General features: G+C 48.7%; 1 protein-coding gene across 2 annotated transcripts in view; it reads right to left on the bottom strand.

Annotated features, from left to right (window-relative positions):
- Positions 1-18,506, bottom strand: part of SCARA5 (scavenger receptor class A member 5) — a 90,369-nt gene that overhangs the window by 24,161 nt on the left and 47,702 nt on the right. For both annotated transcript variants that reach the window (XM_072986216.2, XM_020812756.3), the window contains exons 4-6: positions 15,879-16,553; positions 12,541-12,621; positions 2,951-3,049 (exon numbers count right to left, since the gene is read on the bottom strand). In XM_072986216.2, coding sequence (XP_072842317.2) covers positions 2,951-3,049; positions 12,541-12,621; positions 15,879-16,553 — 855 coding nt within the window. The remainder of the gene's footprint in view (positions 1-2,950; positions 3,050-12,540; positions 12,622-15,878; positions 16,554-18,506) is intronic.

Raw genomic sequence — 18,506 nt, 5'->3', positions numbered from 1 at the left:
GGGCTAGACATGGCCCTTCAAAAGATGGATGGACCCCCTTAGGCAGAGAAGAGTGAGGACGCATGCCCTGTTTTAAGACCCTTCTCTTTTTTGCAGATGTACTTCTCCATGGGGCAGTGTGTCTAAGCCACGTCTGATGCGAAGCGGAAGAACCACAAAGAGGAGGGGGACCTGGGACCTGGGCGTTGCCCGCCCTCCACCTGGAGCAGCACCTGGAACCTTGCGGCACCACGGCTCAACTGCAATGCTGCAGGGAAGACTCTGCTCAAGACCTGAGTTTAATCCCAGGCTCAGGGAACTGGCTCAGGGTTGACTCAGCCTTCCGCCACCTGCTCATGTCAGCATAGTCTTCCCTATCTGAGTCAGACATACTATGACTCTGTATATAAAAATCATCATCATCATCATCATCATCTGTAATGTTGTGTACGTGCATGTAAACCAGGATAAGCCATTTTATGCATAGTAAAGGTAAAGGTTCCCCTTGACATTGAGTCCAGTTGTGTCCGACTCTGGGGTGCAGTGCTCTTCCCCGTTTCTTAGCCGTAGAGCCAGCGTTTTGTCCAAAGACCGTTTCCGTGGTCACGTGGCCAGCGTGACTAGACATGGAATGCCGTGACCTTCCCACTGAGGTGGTACCTAATTATCTACTCACATTTTTACATGCTTTCGAATGGCTCGGTTGGCAGGAGCTGGGACAAGTGACAGGGGGTCCCTCCGTTGCGTGGATTCGATCTTACGATGGCTGGTCTTCTGACCTTGCAGCCCAGAGGCTTCTGCGGTTTAACCCGCAGCACCACCACGTCCCATTTTATGCATACCTGTGTCCAATTATATCCTTCCTTCCTTCCATCCATCCCTCCATCCCTCCATCCATCAGCTCCTTCCTTCCTTCCTTCCTTCCTTCCTTCCTTCCTTCCTTCCTTCCTTCCTTCCTTCCTTCCTTCCTTCCTTCCTTCCTTCCTTCCTTCCTTCCTTCCTTCCTTCCTTCCTTACTTACTTACTTACTTACTTACTTACTTACTTACTTACTTACTTCCTTCCTTTTTGGATGATTGCCAGTCCCCTTCTCTACCTGGTCATACCACAGAAGACCCATTTTCAGTTTAATGGGGTCCTCATTTTCTATGAAGCCAAGACCTACGAAGAGCCCCCACCTCAAGGCGTTTGTGGATGGCTGTCAACACACATCCAAACCTGCTCTGGAACCTGGTGTGTTTAATTAGCTACAGCATTAACAGGGAACGGCTTGGCTGGGGCCAAAAAAGCAAATTTAATCTGCCCATGAGTCTCAGGCAGTTTCGGGCCTGGTTACTTATCAAATGGTGGGCTGGCAGCCGACATGATCCCAGAGGTGGAAAGAAAGAAGCCGGTCCTTTATAGGGAAAGGTGTTGGGAGCCAGAGAGAGAGAGAGAGAGACATGAACACAGGCGGCAGCTGCTTAAATGGTAAAACAGGGTCCCTTTGCTTGGCAGCTGAGATGCCCATTTTCCGTGCTTCCCTGGCTGTGCAAGTCCCAAAGCATTTGGAAATGGCACCCGGACCTGGAAAGTTTTTCCTGGAAGGATAGAACGGGCACCCCATTTGCAGGGCAGAAAGAGTTATGGGAATGAGAGAGAGAGAGAGAGAGAGCCATGGGACACCGGGCACCAGGAAAAACTCAATTTACAAGAAGGGAAGGCAGGAAGCTACTCCCTAGGTGTGGTCAAAGATGGTCCCATCCCCGTCCCACGTCTCTCTCTTAACCTTGCTAACTAGGGATCATGGGTGTGGGAGTCGAAACCCCCTCTGGGGGGCTGCTCTGTGCCTTCTTCTGGTTCCTAAGAAAGACCCGTCCCCTTTCCACCTGCAAAAGGTGACAGGTTTTTTTGGGGGGGGGGCAGGGGCTAAAATCACCTGCCAGCAAAATCTAAAATAATGCACCAGCAAAGACCAATGAAACAGTCAAACCTGGACCCAAAAAATATGAACTGGTTTGGTTGCAACACAGCTGAACGGATGGAGGGAATTATTACTAGCTCGCATTAGAATTTTTATTTGCAAGGTGGTTTGAGATCTAAGGCTGGAAAACGGGGGGGGGGGGGAATCCGTGCCAGTTTGGGATGAGGGATAAAAAAAACCCTGTCATACAGCCAAAGCACACACATAGGCCCACCTCACACACTCCTAAAGACAAGAACAAAGCTCCTGGTGGATTTTGAGAGGGGAAAAGCCTTTGGCTGTTCTCTAGGGGTGCCCGTTTCTGCCTCCAATTTGATATTCTACATCGACTTTTTGTTCCAAAGATCGGGAAGAAGCACTGGTTACAGAAGGAAGCCAAGTTGGGCTGTACTTAGCAGCCTACACGTCGATCCAGTCCCACGGAATAATTATTATAGGGATGCCCTTCAGGTTTAGCTGATCAAAACAGTCCCATAGGGAGGGTCAAGACTGACCCTGGAACCCAGGGCGTCATATTCCGATGGCTTTGTTCTGAAACCCAAATAATGTAATCTAACATTTCAAGGTGTTTCGAATGCTTCCACAGGCGGTCCCCAGCAATCCACACTGGATGCCAACCTTTGGAGATGTTATTTTGGGGTGACCGTGCCCACCACCGTGGCCTGGGTATTCTGGGTGTCGTAGTCCACAAAATTAAAAACAACAAATAGCAACATTGCTGAGCTCTGGGGAGATGCAACGGGCAACAAGAACGCCCAGCGCTTCAATAAGAGAAAAGACAATGGGGGCAGCTGGCTTGACCGTTTACAAAATAACTGAAATTATTTCAGATATAAAATGGGCGTATCCATACGCTCTCAAAGGCAGGAGGGATGTTTCATAATGTAAGGACTTCTCAAACAGACTCCCCATGTTGGACTGTCACGATTTTATAGACCATCTTGTTATTCAAATACTGGGGATGGGAATCAGAGAGATCAGAGCCTGGGAAGTTACACACACAGATACCTGTGCTTCCACGTTGGCCAGGTATGCCTCGGGGGCCGATGTCTCCTTGGTCTCCCTTCGGCCCCCGCGGGCCCATGGGTCCTCTTTCTCCTGGGAATCCTGGAACCGAATGAAGAAACACAAACAATAAGGGTTCGAGTCAAGATCGGGTGGACTCCTCCAGGAATGTCATGCTGATTTCATGGAAGAAGAAATGCCAACGAGGTGGCTACCTAATAACCGGCTCTCCTCTTTTGTTCAGTCTACCAGACTGCAAACAAAAAGCTTGCTCTGACAGGAAAAGAAAAACCAACAACCCCTGTCTGCTCGATCGGCATGCGCTGGATGCACTAATCCGCTACCTTAAAATATTAAATGAAAAAAACAAACACAGAAATATGCATTTCCATGGTGTATTTACCAAAACTAGCCACTAGATGGAGACAAAGACAGGGCTATGTATAATGTTCACTACTGGCACGTTTTTGAGCATCACAGGGGGCTTGGAGCTGATCTTATTTATTTATTTATTTATTTATTTATTTATTTATTTATTTATTTTATCTCCCATGTATACTGCAGTCCTACTGTAATTATAAGCCACAGATGCATCTTTGACTATAACGAGAGACAGGCTATCCCTTTGGGCTATAATTTATGAAAATAATTCTGAGATGAGACAATGATAGAAATCCCCCAATTAAAAATGCTAAAACATAAGGTAGATTTTTTTTAGGTGCCCGGCTATGAAACAGGGCAAAGTATGGATAGGTACCTATTTTAAAATGTTTTCTATCAATACATATGTAACTTATAACTTAATATTTCCATTAATGTCCTCACACAACATGGTATTCTAATGATATAACTTATCACCAGAAATTCAACATTCTGGCGCAGATGATTCCTCAGTTTCATTTCATTTAGAGTCAGTGTTAAATGATTTTGGTCTGACTGTTCAAAGATCTAATAAGACATTATATTTCAGTTCAGCTGGATGTCATCTTGCGATCAATGCCCCAATTAAAAGTCAGATGACGGATTGATCTCATTTGCTACTAACAATGAACTCTGCAAGTATCAAAAAAAATGGGCTCTGAAGAAAAAAAGGAAACAGCAAGGAAATGATTGAAGCTTTTGATGCCACCTTTAACTGTGAGAAATTGCTAATAAATCTAGTAAGGACAGACCAAAGAGATAGTGGGGAAAGTGAGAGCAGGTTTGTGCAAATGCCATGTGATTCCATTCGTATCGAATAATTTGTCTTACAAATTGGAACAAATTCACTTTAGGCTGATTTGGAGATGACCCAGTTATTCTGTTGTTGTTGTTTTTTAAAAAAATAGATAATTGTATGTTTGTGAATGGCGGAGAGACTAAAAATGGGAAAAATAAAGGCCTGGGATCGAGGATGGTGGGATATAACCCAGTGCCATCAACTACTGCTCAGCCTCCACTGTGCAGGCAAAGTTCCCACCAGATTCCCACCTGCCTGTAGAAGTTCTACACTTAGCTCCTTGCCAGTTCCTGCCTGTTCCATGCATCCCTCCTGCACTGGCTGAGTACTGTCACTCAGATGATACTCATTCCAGAATCTTCCAAAACAAAAGCCAATGACCCATCCGCATCAGCTGGGTCTCCTGCTGAGCCCTTGTCAACCTCTGGTTCTTCAGAAAGGAAATCCGCTGATGGTCCAGGTCTTCCGTCTACCAGCCTGGAAAGCATGTGAGGAGTGCCAGCCTCCTTGACAGTTCTAGTCCAGTGAAGGCATCCTTTGACCACACCTGGAATACAGAGCTAATTGCTCCTGACCTTTGGGAATGCCAAGTTGGGATATGGAACCAATGACCTCGAGAGGTGGTGAGTGCTCCATTGTTTGAGGAGGGGCAGGATCTGTTATTGATCATCCCTGAGTGCAGGACACGTAAGAATGAGCTCAAGTTAAAGGAAGCCAGATTTCGGTTGACAATTAGGAAAAATGTCCTAACTCTTATTTTATTTATTTATTTTATTTATATCCCGCCTATCTGGTCGGTTAAGACCACTCTTAGAGCAGTAGGACAACAGAACCCATGATCTCGGAAGGTGGGGAGTGATCGAACCCTGGAGGCATGCAAGAGAAATTTAGACCACCACCTGGCAGATCTCCTTTGTATTCCTGCCTTCAGCAGAGGACTGGACTCAATGGCCTTATATTCTATGATTCTGTTTTGCATGCAGGTGGTTTCTGGTGGAATTCCCAGCCTCTCCAGGCAAGCCCAAGGAAGACTTGAGTGCAAATCCCTGGAGAGTGATGGGTGCCCGTCGGAATCAAGAATATAGCAATGGCCTCTCTTGATAAGAGGCAGCGCCTTCCGCTCATTACACCAACGAGATGCTTTTAGTGACGTCTCTGGAGCACAGGGATGCCTTTCTCGGGCGGAAACGTACGGCGCCTGTAAAACCAAAGCAGGGATTCTCCATGGTTGACTACACTCTCAATTTCAGAGTGCTCTTCCCAACATGACACTAACCTAACATTACAGAACTGGGCGCCCAGAGGAACGATCAGCGTCGACTTTCTCTAAACGGAGACAAAGGTGAACGTTTCTTTTTTTGGGAGGGCTTCCAACTCTGTGGTTATAAATGAGATAAAAATGCCTCCCTTGTGAACCGTTGGTCTTGGGAACGAGATCTGTTCTGACAAGAGTGGGGTCTGTTATGAGGAGAGATGATTAACTGTTCAGCCACTCGGTGGAAAGCTCCGGAGAGGAACTGGAGCAAATTCTGGGAGGATCTGGAGCCAGGCTCCTTTTTAATTGCTCTGAATCTCTGCAAGGTTCTGGCGCATGGAAAGAACCGCTCCGTCTCTCACCTTTTCCCTCTTCTGGTGTTAAAAAAGAGGTTTCAAACAAAAGGCCAGGGCAGGGAAGGTCGGGAGGCACAGCCCAACCTGGGGTGAAGAGGGGAAGAGATTTTGGAGGAGTCACTGAAGAGGAGCGACCGTGTGGTTGGAAACCAAGAGGTCACAAAGTGTTTTCTGAGGGTGGGGGGGCATGAGTCACTTCTTCGATCATTTTTTCCTTGACCTTCCAGAGCAGGATATTAACATTAGTGTGTATGTGTATGCAGGAGAAACAGGGGGGGAGAGAGAAAGAAGTCTCTACTTTCTGAGAAGGGATGGCTTAGCCTCCTGAAAAATGTCTTTATATACAAATGCCGGGGGCTCGTCAGCCTTGGAAGGCAGCCCATCTAGGAGAAGGAAAACTCCAATTTCAAACCTCCACTGCCTTGTGGCTATATCCATTGATGGAAAAGGCTTCAGGAGTTAACCTCGAGATAAATTCCGGAGCTGGAGTCCCGGACGCAGTTCCTGTCGTTCTACCAACTCCTGCAACATCGCTGGAACCAGTTATATTGGCTCTTGCCTTTCCATTGGACCATTTCAGTGACGTGGAGGGGGGGGGGATTTGCTGCTTGGGTAACAGCCTATCCTCCATATTATTTTACCCAGGCTTTGTGCCCTGGAGAGGATACTCCAGCTTCACATACAGTGTCAAAACACTAGACGCTGTTCCAAGTCCCCCATACAGGGAATGTTACCATCGTCTCTCGAGACTGAAGGATGCCTAATCTAATCCAAACATGGCTGGGGGTCACAAGTTACTTGGCTATTATCAAAGGGGGTTGCAAACGCTGGATCTGGTGAAATAAAGCTGGGACAGCAATTATAACGCCCAGAAGGGAATTCCCATCACAAGATGGTTTTCTGCACTCCCATCCATTCATCTGGAATTTTTTGTTTTTGTTTTTCGCTTTCCCCAGATTAGAATCATAGGATCAAAGAATAATGGAGTTGGAAGGCAGCTCTAAAGCCACTGAGTCCTACCTTCTGCTCCAGGCAGGAATCCGAATCCAAGCAGATCTGACAGATCATTGTCTCATTTTCTCTTGAATGCCTCCAGCGTTGGTGCGCTCACCACCTCCCAAGGTTAATTGGTTCCATCTTTTTGAATGGCAGAGCTGGAAGGGGCCCCTAAGGATCATCCAGTCCTGCCCCTCTCAGGGAAGCCTCGTGGGGGAATCGAACTACCAACCTCTAGCCCTGCAGGCAGAGACCGGAACCCCTGAGCTATCCAGCCGGCTAATAATCTTTGAACAGCAGAGCTGGAAGGGCCCCCTAAAGATCATCCAGTCCAGCCCCTCTCAGAGAGGCCCCGTGGGGGAATTGAACTCCCAACCTCTAGCCCTGCAGTCAGAGACCTGAACCCCTGAGTTAAAGAGCTAGCTCATAATCTTTGAGCAGCAGAGCTGCAAGGGGTCCCTAGAGATCATCCAGTCCAGCCTTTCTCAGCGAGACCAAGTGGGGAAATCGAACTCCCAACCTCTAGCCCTGCAGCCAGAAACTCAAGCCCCTGAGCTATCCATTGTTGTACTGCTGAAACACTCAAGAAGTTTTTTTTTTGATATTCCACCTTAATCTCGCTTCCTGTAGGCTTGGGCCCATTATTGCGTGTGCTGGGAGAGAGGATGGAGAACAGATCCTGCCCCTCCTCTGGATCGCAACCTTTCAAGTCTTTGGAAAGCGCTCTCCTCTCTCCGTCTTCTTTGCTCAAGGCTAAACGTGCCCATTTTTTTCAGTCACTGGGTCTAAGTCTTCTGTGTTGGGGAGCTTCCCACCACATGAGGTCATTAATTCTGCTCATCCCACCTCAGGGGTAAGGACCCCAGTAATGCCAGCATGGCCGGCACACTGAGGGTGGTGGGCTGATGAACTCCGGGAGGTCATGATCCTCAGCACCGCCTCACCCATCAGGGGTTGGAAGGATTTGGAATTTAGCTCTCCTCTTTTTCGTTCAGATAAAAACACGGAGAGATTTGCCCAGTCTCACCCTTTTTCTTGAATGATCAAACTGGATGCTTCTTCGTGAAAAGAAACAAAAGCCCATTGTTCCTAGTTATTCTATATATGCAACTTTCTCCCCATATGGCTCTCTATCTTTGGAGAGCAGAAAAAGGAGGAGAGAGGCTCGGTGGCTCCCAAACAAAGCGACGGGAAGGGACGGGTGGGAGCATACAATTTTGCATGGGTCTCCTTTAACGCTAGGGGTCGGTGGGAGCATGCTCTGTATCTGCCTTTTCTCCACCCTCACTGTCTTGGAGACCACCTGTCCCTTCCCGTTGCTTCATTTGGTAGCCACCAAGCCTCTCTCCTCCTTTTTCTGCTCTCCAAAGAGAGAGAGAGTAGTGAGGGTGGAGAAAAGGCAGATACAGAGCATGCTCCCACCGACCCCTAGTGTTAAAGGAGACGCATGCAAAATTGTATTTTCCACAGTTGCTGCTGTCGGCAGGTGTGTTGGCAGACCTGGTGGCTCGGTGGAGGCAATGGTGGGCCCTGCATTGGGCTGGTGGCCGGCCGCATTTTGACACAGGTATACTGTGGACACACGTTGCATTCATTAAACATATAGCCACGGTGCTTCCTCTCTTGTTTTCTCTCAAGGCACAGGAAACGGTCTCATTCCAAGGCAGACCCTGGTTCCATCGAGCCCAATATCACCCACTCTGACTCATAGAAAGAGCATTTCAAGGTTTCAGACTTGATTTTTTTTCCTTTCCCCCTAGTCTTCCCTGAAAATGCAAGGATTCGAACCTTCTGCAATATATAACAGGGGCTCTGCACAGATCCATGCTTCCTCTGTGGATGTTTGTTTGCAGGCACGTACGTATGTCCTCCCCTGCCCACCCCCAATCTCAAGTGTGATTATGCCGAAACCAAGGCTCTGCACATCTCCCCTTTTAAAAATGTGTTACGAGCCATTAATCTCATCCAATCTAAACAGTAAAATTAAATTACAGCGAACAGCATGAGGGGGACCAGGGCAACAGATCCTTGGAGGGTATTCACATAACCAGCTGTTGGGAGGCGTCGATCCTCCGACTGCCAAGTGCAGACATTATTTTTCTCTTGAGCCTTCCCACGAAGAATGGTTTTTATGCTCTGGCTTTATTTCTCGGTGGTGGTTGGGGTTTGAAAAAAATATTTTTACTGACGTTTTATTTTGCTTGTTATTGTTATTTCTAGTCATTGAACGAACTGCTCTAATTGAGGCTATTATTCTAATTCTAATTCCCCTTTCTGAAAGTTTGACTGATAGACCAATTCTTTTTAAAAAAAACAACAAACCAGAATAGAGGGTTCCGAATAGAGGGACACAAACATGGAGGATCCTGCCATTCCCAGCAAGGGACATTGGACAAATTCCTTCTGTACTATTACATGTTGCTGTAACCGCATTGTCATAATAGTTGGCAAGTTTCTAAAGTTTTTTTTTTCAGAGGCCTAATGCTGTTGAGCTGGCTGGGTAGCTCAGTGGTTTAGGTCTTTGGCTGGAGAGCTGGAGGTTGAGAGTTCGATTCCCTACTGGGTGCTTCTGGGGAGAAGAGCCAGCCTGGGTAGCTTTGGGTTAGCTGTGCAGTCCCAGGGCACCCCTAGAAGGAAGTAATGGTCAACCACTTCTGAGTATTCTCTAGCTAGAAAACTCTGCAAAAAGGTCACCATAAGGTCACCATTGCACTGATGGCACATCATCATCATCATCATCACCATCATCATCATTGTTGTTGCTGCTGCTGGTGCTGCTGTTGTCGTTGTTACAGTTGAAATTCCAACCACAACCCTGTACGGAAGGAGAATGCTAGATCGTTTTTCTACAGGCAGAGAAACGGAGGCTAAGAGAGAATGAGTAGCCTAAGGCTACCTAATGAGTTCACGGGAAAAGAATAATCGGAGTTGTGGCCACCCAGATCCAGAACTCTTAAGAGTTTCAGACTTTCTTAGCCATTATCAGATTTTGGGGAAAGCTCCTTTTTGGTTGACAGCTTCCAGAATTTTCCTGGCTAGGCTGGTTAGTCCCAAAAAATAACTTTTCCCACGAGATATCAGGTCTTCTTGACTCCATGCAGCTGCTCTCACCTGCATTTGTTTAACCAGTCTCCAAGAGCAGCCCAATGCGGGCCACCCTGCAGTAGTCTAAATGGGAGGGGACTAAACCTGGAAAGGTCAGGTTTGAACAGACGGGGCGAAGCCAGCTCACCATACTGGTGCCAGATTCTAGAAAGAAGCCAAGGTAGAGGAACTAGAGAAATTGGAAAAGTTCCTTTCTGGACTACAGATTAGGCATCCTTCAGTCTTGAGAAACGATGGTCACGTGCACTGAATGGAGGTCTTGGAACTGAGTCCTATTGTGGCTGAGAAGGCCAATTCGAGAGGGACCACCCCTTCCACACTGAAGACAAACGCAATCTGTCCCCTGCCCAGCTCCCCAATTTTGCTGCTTTCGTGACTTCCACTTTGCCTTGGCCTGCTGGACAAGGGTCTCTTCAAATTGGGAGAGGCCGTGATGCACTGTCTGCCTCCAGGCTATACGCTCAGATGTCAACTCTGCTCAGATGGACTACAGCTCCCACACCTCACACGATGACTATGAGGAGCATTCTGAAAACAGAACTTCTCTAAGCTCTTTGAGAATGACCTGCAGAGATACACAGCAAGAGATGCACAAGGCATCCGCAGCAAACACGCACAAATGGGACAAAACAGCAGAGACTCCAAAATCCATGGTTCTGCCTGAAAATACGGTCATACGAAGCAGCGGTCCCCCACCTTGGCTCCTTAGATGTTCTTGGACGACAGCTCCCTAAAGCCTTCACCCCGAGCTGTGCCGGCCAGGATTTCTGGGAGCGGTCGTCCGAGAACACCTGGGGAACCAAAGTTAGGAAGCACGGATATAAAGCCTCTCCCCATAAGCAGATCCTAATGTTGGCTGTCAGCAGGTATTCCATGCTGCGGTGCTGTGGGGCCACCACGCCCCATGGCCCCCGGCCACCCCAAGGAGGGATCCAAAGTGATGACAGGTAGTTAAAGACGCGGCACTCGGTCCTTCAGCCAGGAACGTTTACAATGTACATAACATACGCTTCCACTTAGCTAGAAAATCATGTTTTCCTTTAGGGCTTTAATTTAATTTCCCTCTACAAACAGAGGTTTTGAGGAAGGGGGGGACAGAAATGTTTCCTAAAACCTTAAGAGGCTCACTTAGGGAACCCGCAGAATAGAGATCCGAAGCCCCGGGAAATTCTACCCACCCAATTGGAGGCGAACCTTTGGTTTCCTGCCCGAAAGCCATCTGGTTAGCGGTTAGCCACTCAGCTCCAGTATAAACGCAGGGCGTGCTCGTTTCTCCAAGGGAGGGTGCCGTTAAAAGGAATAAACAAACAACCCAAGGGTCTCGTTTGTGGAAAGGAAACCGTGAAGAGGAATTGGCAGGTGAACGGATGGAAGCGTCCGGGGAGAGGGGGCGGAAGAGCTGAAAGGCGCTCGGCGCTCTTGCACTCCCAGAAAGGGTAGTTCCCAATCTTACATCACCATTGTACACCATCGAGGCAATTCTGACTTACAGGGACGCTTCCTGGGGTTGCAAATGCATCAGGAGATCAGACAGATATTACAGGCCAGGCATCAATAAAAGCAGTGTTTCAGAAACAGGATTCTGAGGAAGCTTCATATCCGAGTAATCAGACTTCCAAATGAAGCCCGGTTTACCTTCTGATGGCCAATCGCAAAACAAAGCAAGCCAGCCGGCGAGCCCTCAGATGTCTTTTAGGACTTGAGAATTTAGGACTTTTAGGACTTGAGAATTTCTAACGATGTGCTCTCTGTCCATTTTGGGCAGTTTGAGAGCCGCCCTTTCTCAACTTTTATTTGGCTGCAGCCATAAACGCCATATGAAAGAAACATAGGCCTGATCAGGATTTTGTAAGTTCCATGGTGAATAAGGTGGTTGCGAAGAGTTGTTTCCAGTCTGTGGCCCCCTACAAATGTGCCGGGGTGGGGTGGGGACCCACGGGGGCATATGGACTACACTAAGAACGGTTGGGTTGAAGCCTCTCTCCAGCCAGCCAACAGCTCCTTATAATCCCTTGGAGGACGAAGCCAAAGACGGCAGGAAACACCCACCTGATTCCCGAATATTCGAACCCAGTTACTGGGAAAGCATATGAAACCGGCTTTAACCAATCTGTTGGTTAATTTAGTCCAACTCAGATTGGAAAAGGTCCTTGGTTGTTGTTTTTTTTAAGATGACAGATCCCAGATCCATCTGGCCAGTGAGAGATTCTGAGGACTGAAGTTACATTCTAAAATGTACCGTATTTTTCGCACCATAAGACGCACTTTCCCCCCACAAAACAGGGTGAGTCTTATGGAGCGAAGAAAACAGATTATATTTTCCTGTTTTCTTCTCCTAAAAAATTGATGTGTCTTATGGAAAGGTGCGTCTTATGGTGCGAAAAATACGGTAACTTCTCCACCTTCTGTCCGGTCTGGCCAATATGAACGGGCGGCTGCTCTCCAGGATTCCCACCTGCCTCGTGGAATCTCTTTCTAAGGGGAGATGCCCTCAAATAAACCAGATCCTGCTCCCTGGAAAGCTACGGAGCACAATATTTGCTCCAAATACAGAGCAAAAAAGACCCAAAATGGTTTGGATTTGGTCCTCACTTCCTCACCCCAATCCAGCGCCTGCACAGGGTGGACACGAGAAGCACTTTCCCTGTAAAGATGGGTTTACCTTGTAGTCCAGGTAATCCTGGAGGGCCGGGCTCGCCTTCCATCCCTTCGTTGCCTTGTTCTCCTTTGGGTCCTGGAGGCCCTAAAAGATACCCAAATGAGAGGGGTAAATGGCTTCGCGACAGATCCTCGCACAACAACAGTAGCCGGAACAACGAAGCCAAGTATTCAAGGGCTGTGGAATAAATCCATGAAATAAGTACACAATGAACTCAACACAGCCCCACCTGCATGGTTGAAAGAATCTTACGGGAGACACGGCTGGGAAGTGAGGCCAGGAAGTAAGTGAATGGATATCTTTGAATCGGAATCAAATCGGTGTTCAGGAATCGAATCGAATCCAAGTTAAGTGTCTGGGATTTTTTTTTTCACTAATAGAGATTACACTGCAAAGGGGACTCACTTCTTCCAAACCCAATGTTTTATGTTTTTAGTAGCTTAACGACAAGGTTTTTTTTTCCAGTTGAGAAAATGACCAATACAAATCTGTGTGTGGTGAATGCTACGGATTTTGTGGTGACTGGACCTTGCTCCTGACGCCTGGGCACGGATCAAGGGGTTTCCACTGATGGATAATGGATATTTCCACGCTGAAATATTAATTTTTTTAAAATCGGGTCAACAAACACACAGGAGTTACAAACGCAGTTTGGCCGGCGCAGCTCCAGGCTGTCCTTCTTCACAGTTCTGAAACCAGTGAGTTTTGAACTGTCAAGAGAAGAGAAGGTGACGAAGGATCAGGGAGGTGCTTCTGGAGGTGGCAGTCTGTTTTTTCCCTGGAGGATTTTAAACAGAGGATGGACACCCGGATGTCACCATATCACCAACCCGCACTGAAGATGCCTGGTCTCTTCTGATTTCAGCAGAATAAGCAGAATCAAGTGTGATTAATATCTGGACAAGAGACCGCCAGGCATCTCCGGGCACGGCTAAGGGGAAAAACGGCCATCAGTTAAGAGTTGACCCTGCTGGGCTAGAAGTCTAAAATCCCCGTATGCTGATTTTTGGTGCCACAGAGTTCTTCGGCTTCTAGTTGAAACCCAGAGATCTGTGCCCCTCCGTCTCCTAGACTCCTGTACCAGGGCTCCTCTACCTGTGGAATTCCGGCCTTGGCAGAGAGCTGGACTAGGTGAACCTCGGAGATCCTCACTGTATCCTCTTACCTGGACTGCAAGAGAGTGAGAGGATCCATCTTCAGGATCTCTGTCTCCTTTCACGAGAGTCCTCCTCCTCTCATTAGCCCCCCCCCGCTTGATTAAGTCTTGCACAACTGTTTCCTCTGAATGCATCAGTCCCAGCTGGCGCAGAGCGGGTGGCATCAAAATCCACCCAAGCTGCGTGCGGCGCTGGCCAGGGTCCAAGGTACACACGGAGCTCGGCCTAATGGCTTAATGAGAGGCAGATGCCTCCTCGTATTATGCAAGGCCATGTGGAACTTTACGGGACCCGGTTGCCGACCTCGTTGGGAGGAACTTGGGTCACGGCCAAACTGGAGCCATCCCAGTTTGGCAGAACCGCTTCGACCCTGCTTTCCTGAACTCCCTCCTTCTGCCGGGGAGTTTGGTGAACCAGGGAGCTGAAACAGCTTGCCTAAACCCAGGCCTCCGAGGATGATGTTTGAGTCAGCCTCAGAGTTGGACAGAAAAGGGTTTTTAAAAGGAAAAAAAACCAAATAAAAAAATCCACGGCAGCTGTGTTGCTCCCTAAGGGGTGGGGGTGGGGGGAAACATATATATCCAAAGAGTATTTCAATCTTTATTTTTTATGGGGACCAAGCAAAACTTACAAAATATTGAGCTAATAAGACGTTGCTGGGAAAGGTTTAGGGCGGGGAGGGCGCAGGGAAAGTTTCAAGGTGGCAAATCAAGGAGCGGTCTCGGCAACAGCTTTTCCCCGACAGGTGCCCTCCCGATGGATTGGACTTACAACTCACAGAAGCCACCAAACAGCTGTCAATCCATGGTTTGCCTGTGGGAAGCCTCTAGAAGTGGCAAACGTTGGCAGGGTGTCCAACTCCCATCACAAATACCAAAGCCAGCTGGGTAACTGGTCATTTCTGGTCCTTCCTTCCTTCCTTCCTTCCTTCCTTCCTTCCTTCCTTCCTTCCTTCCTTCCTTCCATCCATCCATCCATCCATCCATCCATCCATCCTTCTATATTTTCCTTCCTTCCTTCCTTCCTTCCTTCCTTCCTTCCTTCCTTCCTTCCTTCCTTCCTTCCTTCCTTCCTTCCTTCCTTCCTTCCTTCCTTCCTTCCTTCCTCTCTTTTCCTTCCTTCCTTCCTTCTTCTCTTTTCCTTCCTTCCTTCTTCTCTTTTCCTTCCTTCCTTCCTTCCTTCCTTCCTTCCTTCCTTCCTTCCTTCCTTCCTTCCTTCCTTCCTTCCTTCCTTCCTTCCTTCCTTCCTTCCTTCCTTCCTTCCTTCCTTCCTTCCTTCCTTCCTTCCTTCTTCTCTTTTCCTTCCTTCCTTCTTCTCTTTTCCTTCCTTCCTTCCTTCCTTCCTTCCTTCCTTCCTTCCTTCCTTCCTTCCTTCCTTCCTTCCTTCCTTCCTTCCTTCCTTCCATTTGTGGGGTGGATGTAGCCTTCTGAAGTGCTGGGGGACAGGCAAAAAAAAGGGGGGGGTGCTGCAGACTAACCCAAATGGTCCACCTGAGCCATCCAGGGTAAAATGATAAGAGAATGGCTCTAAACAGAGAAATGACCTGAATATCAGGAGAAAAAACTTCTTAACTGTTAGAGCAGTACAACAATGGAACCCATTTTGTCCTCTGGAGGTACTGAGCACTCCTTCGCTGGAGGCCTTCAAGAGAAAATGGGGCAACTGCCTGACAGATCAGCTTTGACTTGGATTCCTGCCTTGAGCAGGGGGGTGGATTGGATGACCTTAGAGGCCCCCTCCCAACTCCATGATTCTAGGATCGTATGAGTCTACGACCTCTTTAGTACATAGCGGTGGAAGTCTTATGCATTGACCCTAAGCGAAATGGTGATAAATGAGATCTGAAAAGCTAGGATGATTGAAGCAGACCAGTCCTTTTAACCAAACCCATGTAGCTTCATGAGAAGAGAAGACTCCCTGGAAAAGATCCTGATGTTGGGAAAGAGTGAGGGCAAGAGGAGAACGGGAGGACAGAGGATGAGATGGTTGGACAGTGTCATCGAAGCAACCAACATGAATTTGACACAACTCCGGGAGGTGGTGGAAGATAGGAGGGCCTGGCGTGCTCTGGTCCCTGGGGTCATGAAGAGTCGGACACGACTTAAAGACTACACAACAGAAATGTCACCTCAATGAGTCAAACCATCCTTCCTGGAGATAGAGAGACGGGCGAGATCCCCCTACCTTGTATCACCGAGATGTCCCTCAAGGCGACGGAGTGCTCCCAGTCCTTGAGCCTCAGGTCTTCCGTGACATTATTGAGGATGGCCAACTCCTGTTTGAGCTGCTGCTCCATGGCGATGTGGACCAGGCGCATCTGCCGGGCGTCCTCGGTGGCGTTGCTGATCAGGACCTGCAGGTCCTGGATGCGGGTGTGGTGGATGCCCACGTCGTAGGACAGGGTCCGGTTCATGTTGCCCACGTCCCCACCCACCTGGGTCAGCTGGTCGGCCAGGCTCCCCACCTGGGAGGCCAGCTCCGTCAACAAGCTCTCGTGGTGCTTCAGTAGGAGCCGGCTGCTGTTCCCTTCCACCCAGAGCCTGTACGCCTCCATCTGCGCCAGGTCGCTTTGCTGGTTCAGGCTGTCCCGCAGCCCCACAACCACCCGGTCCGTCTGAGCCGCCTGGGCCCGCAAGCGGCCCAAGGCGCCTTCCAAGCTCTGGAGAGAGGCGCTCATCCCCAGGAGGGTGTCGGAGTGGTTCTGGAGGAGCTCCTGCAGGCGCCAGAGGTGGTCCAGGAAGTCCCCTTTCAAGGGCTGCTGAATCATCTTCAGCTGAAGCTCCCGGAAGCTTTCGTTTAACTGGTTGACGTTTCCCGTCAGGGCTTTCAGGTCTCCTGGAGAGCTCTGTGGTCTGGACACTGGAAAGCAAGGGAGGAGAGACCTGTAAGGGACAGGTTAAAGTCTCAATTGTGTTCACACCTGTGCTGTCGCCTGCTTGGCTTAGGCTCAACATCGAATCATAGGATCGTGGTAGCGTTGGAAGGGACCTTGGAGGTCTTCTAGTCCAACCCCCTGGGACCCAAAGCAGGAGGCCTCAGACCATGCCGGACCTCAGACCATCCTGGACAGGTGGCTGTCCCATCTTTTCTTGAAAACCTCCAGCAATGGGGCACCCACCACACCAGGAGGCGAGCTGTTCCACTGTTTGATGTTTCTCACCGTCAGGAAATGCCTCCTGATTTCCAGGTTGGATCTCCCTCTGATGGGTTTCCACCCATGGGCTCTTATCCTAACCCTCAGGAGCAATGGAGAATCGATCGATGCCCTCTTCCCTGTGGCAACCCTTCAGATCTTGGGAGACGGCTACTACATCTCCCCTCATTTTTCTCTCCGTAAAGCTAAACATAACCTTAAGCTGCCTTTCTTGGAGAGCTCAGTGCTTTAGGCATCTGGTTTGGGAGTTTAGTTCCACCCCACCCCCCCCGGTGACTCCTTGATTCCATAGGATCCCAAGTTCTAAGATTATTATATTATTCACAGAATCACAGCATCGGGATTGTAAGGTTCAGTGGGTCCCCCAAGAGTCATCTAAACTGACCCCCTGGGAATCCATCGCTGAAGCACCCTGGGCATCTAGGCTCTGTTGAAAAACTTCAGGCAAGCGAAGGGCAGGTGCCTTTAAAGGTAAACCTGTTTTACTTAAATCTGCCTTCTTGAATCTCCAGGGCCTGGCTCCTGCTCTCTGGAGCAAGAAGAAACCACCTTGCTCCACTCGCCATAGGACAGCCCCCCTGTATATCTGAAGATGTTCATCACAGAACTACAACAGCCATCATCCTCAGTGAGCATAGTTAATGTAGTCCAACACACCTGGATGACGACAGAATGAGGAACGCTGCTGTAAAGACGAGAGGAGGGAAATGTTATCTTCTTGGACTGTTGACCCCAGAATTTCCCATCCTGGTTGCAGGATGCTGGGAGTTGTAGTCCAAAAAAAAAAAAAGCAAAACGTCCAGGCTCTGGTAAAAACTCATTCTGTTTTCTTTAAATACTAATTACAATGCCTCAGATCTACCGAAATGCCCTTTTAATATTACCATCAAGAAGTGCCTCGCTCTTGCATGGCCAACGGAGACTCCGCTGGACCTGCTTCTAGAACTGGTTTCTTCAGAGGAGCCCAAACGGCTCCTTGCATTTTGGGGAGTCTCCTACCAAGCACGGTTGCGGGAACTATGATGGCGAGAACCCGCATTGCAAAAGCGACCATCATCCCACCAAGCTCATGGCCGAGGCAGCTCCCTCTAAATAAAGTTTGGACCAAACCTCCTTAGCGCCGCCCATCCGGCTTTTTGGATGGGGACGCTGCACCAGACCAGGATTTTCTTTGGGGTTTAGCTGCGGAACATGTTTATGCTCTTGAAGAAGCCTCCCACCGCAAGCCTGCCCCCTCTTCCTCTTAATTGCATAACGAGCAGTTTGGCTTTCTGGGTGAGTAATTTGAGGCTTGGATGGTGCTCTCCTGGCTATAATTAACTCCAGCCAAGGCGTGTAGGCGGTCTGGAAAAGGACGCTGGTGGCTGGACCGTTCCTGTCCCACGGGAGCTATGGATCACTGGCCCAGCTGAGCAGCAAAGAATAAACAGCCAGAGCAAGCTTGGACTCCGATCCACTCAGGACCAGGCTAAACCCTTCTACATAGGAGGCTCTGCATCATCTCCAGAATAAAATAATATGTTTTTTCCCCCAGTTCCTTGTAGCTGTAGCTTATCCATCCTCCAAGTTCTCTAAGCTGGCACCCTTTCCTGAAGTGCAAAGGCGAGGGGGATCCATTAGGTCCCTTCTCAATTAGACTTCTACGCCGAGAAGAGCAA

This window comes from Pogona vitticeps, chromosome 1, assembly GCF_051106095.1.
Source record: "Pogona vitticeps strain Pit_001003342236 chromosome 1, PviZW2.1, whole genome shotgun sequence".
Classification (NCBI taxonomy): Eukaryota; Metazoa; Chordata; class Lepidosauria; order Squamata; family Agamidae; genus Pogona; species Pogona vitticeps.
Note: the sequence above shows the minus strand (reverse complement) of the source record. Positions and strands in the feature narration are given on the sequence as shown.